The sequence below is a fragment of the Aplysia californica genome, unplaced genomic scaffold, assembly GCF_000002075.1.
Source record: "Aplysia californica isolate F4 #8 unplaced genomic scaffold, AplCal3.0 scaffold00158, whole genome shotgun sequence".
Taxonomy (NCBI): Eukaryota; Metazoa; Mollusca; class Gastropoda; order Aplysiida; family Aplysiidae; genus Aplysia; species Aplysia californica.
In genome coordinates, this window is record NW_004797428.1 from 1,149,250 (window position 1) to 1,154,715 (window position 5,466).

At 38.1% G+C, this 5,466-nt stretch overlaps 1 protein-coding gene across 1 annotated transcript in view; it reads left to right on the plus strand.

The window, feature by feature from the left end:
- The window catches only part of LOC101862943 (transmembrane protein 272), a gene marked incomplete at its 5' end in the record, with an annotated part of 3,730 nt that extends 3,036 nt beyond the window's left edge, over nt 1-694 (plus strand). Inside the window, 1 exon segment of the mRNA XM_005097597.3 lies at nt 85-694. Within this exon segment, the coding sequence (XP_005097654.2) occupies nt 85-317 (233 nt within the window).
- Nucleotides 695-5,466: the final 4,772 nt, after the last annotated feature.

Genomic DNA, 5,466 nt, shown 5'->3' on the forward strand with positions numbered 1-5,466 from the left:
GAGAGAGAGAGAGAGAGAGAGAGAGAGAGAGAGATCTTCAGAGTTTTTCTAATGCTCATATCTTATGATTGGTTTCTCTGCCAGGGAGTGTGTGTGTGATCAGAACACGCAACGATCTTCTCGAGATGACAGAGGTGGAAAAACTGGACCCATCGTCGGCGTGTGACAAAACCCTCATCGAGTTCGCCTTTGGCATTGTCATATTTGAGCTGGTTCTGTCCGGATTAGTCCTGATCGCTGTTTTGTTGATACTCGCTGAGATTATCTACCTTGTGTGCTGTAGCCCAAGTCCAGAAAAGCAGCCCACAAATCGATGATGTCATCAGTATGGATTATTTAAAAAGTCAGCAAAAGAAATAGCGAAACAAAACAAAATACATTTTAAATCTCAGCGTGTCTGCGAGTGACTCAGTCATAACTCAGACTGGAGCCTGGACCAATCATGGTGAGATGTTCCCATCCTCTTTGACAAAACGGCCCCTTCGCATATATATTAAATTTTGTACATACAGTACTTTATCTTACGATGATAATCTCATCATGTGGCTGATGTATAGCTGTGTGACACGTGGAGTGAATTCTGAGGCCTGATGCCTGGACCCCACAACCCTGATTTCTGAAAGTGATGTGAGTGTGAGTGATTTAAAAAAAAAATGTGAGGCATCGTGGTGAAATCAGGTGCTCGTTAAAATAATGAAATCGAAAAAAACAGCATCTTTTTGGCGGTTGAGCTTTAAAAAAAAAAATTCTATTTTTGGTTCAGCTCTTTTTATGTCTATTTAAAAACGCATTTCTGTGTAGATTTTACTGAAAAACATTGAGTAAAAGCAGAAAAAATGTAAATTTTCAGTTTCTAAGGACTTTCAAGCTGTGGAAGTTACCAAGCTTTAGCGGCCATTTTCTCATTAATTTTACCTCTTAAACCAAGCAACCGTCCCCTCCTTCAGTCACAAATATCTTGACTTCTATTCAACGTAGATGGACAAAATTATTTTTTTTCACCAAAAGCATGGCAAATGAACTGGCTTTAAGATGGTACCAATAACCCCATTTGCCCCAAAATTGATGAGTGCCTGATTTGACCACGTCGTTCCACAAACCATTATGATCCTGAAAGCATGTTTTCTACAGGATATAACTAGGACTTCTGTTTTTTGTTTTAGGAACAGTTTTACAGCTCTTGCAACACAATAAGATCATATCAGAGCTGAAGATTAGAAGTGTTACAAGAGAGTGCCAAACTCTAAAAAAAGAGGGGCGATAAAGAGGATAAATGTATGATAGGAAAGAAGAAGCAAATCACACCAGAGCACCCACCAGCGCAACTGTGCTGTCATTTTTCAAAGTACAGTATATTGTCAACAAGCTGTTCAGATGTCCTCGTCATCAAAGCCTTCCACCCCTGCCACTGGCAGGGTATAGGCCACATACTAAGCCCTAAATTTTGATTAAAGAAAAAAGCATTTTCTTAATCTGTAGTGTTGGTTGCATGTGTTCGAGAAATATTTTGTTGGAATTCAAATTTTAAATGTTGAAAAAAAAGCAGGAAAAGATGCGTAATTAATATAGATACAGTAATAAAAGAATGAAGCAAGTTTTTAATGTTTCCTGAGAAATGTTGCTTTAAGGACTTAGCACAGTTTAACAGCCAGCTGATGATTTGCTATTTTACAATTTTCCAGGAGAATAAAAAAAAACCTGAATCTTGTTACAAAGAAATAAACCTTTGTTTTAAAGATAATAGGGAAGTTATTATCAAAATTGTATTCTTAAAAATATTGACTTGGGATGTTTGTAAAGATTGCGTGGTCTAGGATGTTATAGTACTACAGTCGAACCTGCCCTGACGGCCGCCTCTTAAGAAGGCCACATGTACAAACGGCCACTTTCCATTTCCCTCTTTGCGTTTTTCTATATAATTTTAACTGTATAAGATGGGAACCTGTCCAACGCGGCCGTGGCCACCATAGTTTAACACCCAATCCCTATCACACCAAACAATAACACCTGTCTTAGACGACCACCTAAGTGACTCCATTACGTTTTGTCATAAATTGTGCATTGGCCCCTGGCGTTGTGGGCGAGCCGTCATAATCCAATCACCTGTCGTTGTTGATAGGTAGTCCCTCCAACCGATCATGTTGCGTGGGCCCCTCCCATTGTTGACCAAGAGGTAACAAATTTTCAGCTGCTGGTGAGGAAAGCGTGTGATCCCTCATAACCCATAAGCCCCGCCCAGAACTTATACTCAAATCGTAAATGAAATGAGCTGTCACTGTTTACCCAGTCTGTAACAAAGTAACAATGGACGTCAACATGAACTTGTGACAGAAGCGTCGCTTGTTTTCCGAGTGGTGGCGATGCATGGGTATGTTTTACCATAGCACTCGGTCCATCTTGTCTGACACATTTTGTTTTATTGTCACCCTTGCACAAAAGCAGCAACGAAAAAAAAAAGAAGAAAAAAACTTCAGCGAAAAAAACAACAACAACAACAACAACAATAACAACAATGAGGCTATCTTCGGTTGGAACCTCAGAAAGAAACGGTTTGTTTTCTTCATCTCGATCAGTCCTGCCTAAGACGACCACCTGTCTTATACGGCCACTTTTCTCCTTGACAATGGGTGGCCGTCTTACACAGGTTCGACTGTACATGAATAAGTTACTAGCGTTTGTGTTTTTGTAATAATCATTAAAAACAACACAGATCTACTATTTTCTTTAGAAAACGTTGAGATTAAATGAGTTCAGTTTATTCTTTTCCCGCTGAATACTGAAGCGACATTTCTCAGTTCTATTTTCTTCATCAAATGTGGGTTGTCAGGTAATCAGGTCACAGAACAGCATCATGATTTTTGACTGCACGTTTGTTTCTAGTATGATTGTATATTTTGTACATTATAGTTCTTTTGTATTTTCTCCTTTAAAAAGAAAAATGAAAAAAAAACCAACTTCTAAGAGAAGACAGTTATCTTTTTGAAGAGATTTGAGCTTGAGGTTTGTCCTGTATGTCTCTCTTCCCTCAAAATCTTGAGCTGTTTCATCTTTTTCTCCCACATCCATGCTAGTGCTACAATGGGCTTCTTCCCTTGTTCGATAGGATGGAGTGGCATTGTTTTTGCTTGTTCTTCATTTAGTTTTTAGTTAATTTAAAAAAAGTTTTAATAAAAGTTTTACGGCACTTGCAACAAAAACCCGTCTTATGATTGCCGGAGATCAAAAGTGTTACGAGAGGGTAACACATGAAAGAAGGAGCAAATCAGATCAGAGCACCCACCAACCATCCATACTGGTTGTTCATAATATCTTATGATGGCAGCAGCTGCAGACACTTAGATACCATCGGATAAGCATTGTTTGTAGACACCGATTGGGATAACCATTGTTTGTAGACATGGATAACCATCATTTGAGGTGTAATGGTGAGGGTATTTGCTGTTACACACTGAACCAGGGTATTTTGTCTGTTAATCAAGGGTTATTTTGTGTTTTTTAGCTTTTTAATCCAATATCACTCGTCAATGTATTTATGATGATATACAAGTTGTTTTTGTAAGTATCCGCATGTAACAATCACACATTTGTGTTTCATTGTATGGATCTGAAGGTTAAAATGCGCTGGTTGTTAAAGGGAACAATGAGTTATGTCCCTTACCCTTGTCCTCCTCACTCCCGGCCAGAAACCATGAAGGATTGTTTCTCTGGTCTCGAAATTTGCCTTTGTGGCTTTCCTGTTGTAAGGAATATTGTGTGTGTGTGTGTGTGTGTGTGTGTGTGTGTGTGTGTGTGTGTGTTTGTGTGTGTGTGTGCGTGTGTGATTTTTTCTGCATTGTAATGGATTATTTGTGGTATTCCCATTTTTTGTCAGATTCAGAATGTGAGTTGCAGTGTGTTGCATCCCAAACTTCTTGACATAAGCTTATTATAATCTATTCTTTTTTTTCCTGTCCTTGCCCCTGACCTGTGTCTTTCGCTATTTTGTCTGCCTGCAGAAAATGTTCTACTTGTAATTACTGGAAGGTAGTAAAGCACAAGTTTTGTTGATTTGTTCGTTAATTTGTCGCTTTGAAGCACAAGGGGGCTATCCTGAAAAATGCTGTTTTGAGAAAATCTGAGGTAAAGTTTTTGGACCCTTAATATCTATCTCTGTGTATTTGTTTTCAAATGTGGTTTTGCGCATGAGTCAGTTATGACTTTGTCTGCTATATATATGTATAAATTATTACTGACAATAATTTACTCTATGAAAAAGAAATTAGATTAAAAAGTTGGGTTGGTTCAGTTTTGCAGATAGGCAGAAAACATTTTTGAAGCAAATCTGGGGACGAAATGGGCCACCCCATCCAAAATAAGATATAGCCTACCTTTGTATCTAGACTATTCCTGCATTGAAGTTTGAAGTATATACAAATGCTCTATCCCCTGTGCACAGGGCTAACCCACCTTGTCAACTCTTTATCATTGGGTTAATGGTTCTAGCCTAGCCATGTGAGCATTACATTTGAAGCTTTTTCTACTAAACAGATTGGTACTATTATGTGGAACAGTAGGCCTTCTCAAGTGAAAACTGATAGGGTACAGAAAAAATTTGATGAAAAAACTTACCTAATATGTGAATATCGCAGTCTTTGGGGTCATTTTCAACTGCGACATTCAGTGAACTCTTTACTTGAGGTGTCGGCCATTTTTTGGGGGGTTAGCCCATTAAAAATTTTCCAAAAGTCTGCAGTTTCTTCAAAAGAGAAGGACAGTTTTCTCTAGAACCAAACAAATATACACACCAATGAAACCAAACTACTCCTATAGAGGTAGGGCAATGCCCACTTTTTGTGTAGGTCGAGATTTCTGGAAACCCTTGAAATCTGGGTTAGCATGCTTGTCCTTAAAAGCGACCAATTATGATTAATTATATTTAGACCTAGCACAACATGCACAATCTTTCATTCAAATTTGTATTGTTTTACATTTATTGTCAATAGAACATGGAATCACTAGAGTTTACGGTGCTATGGTTACGACTTTCACCATTGTACGCAAAAGATGGATATATTCAATTCTCACATTGAGAGAATATTTTATCGAGAATTACAGGAGGGATGGTGAATGCCACTTTGCCCAGGTTGGCCTTCAAAGGTAGGGTCAAAGAAGCTCACTACCTATATATTATCTAAATTGTGTTGATAGAGGCATAAAACTATTTTTTACATCATTGCAGTCAATCAATCAATGTAAGATCATTCGTTCAGATCTTTAATTCATGCACAGCATCTAGCTCTTTTCAATCACACAGTTGGAACAAGTTTGCATTTCTGTAGTAAATGTTTTAGTCCTCTGTTTATCAGTGTTTCCTCTTAGTTTTTCGTGTTTCTTGGTCTTATGTAGATTTTCAGACTAACAAACATCGTTTCTACTTTGTCCTGAATATTGTATATTTCACACGTCTGCTATAGCGGAGGGAGGTGT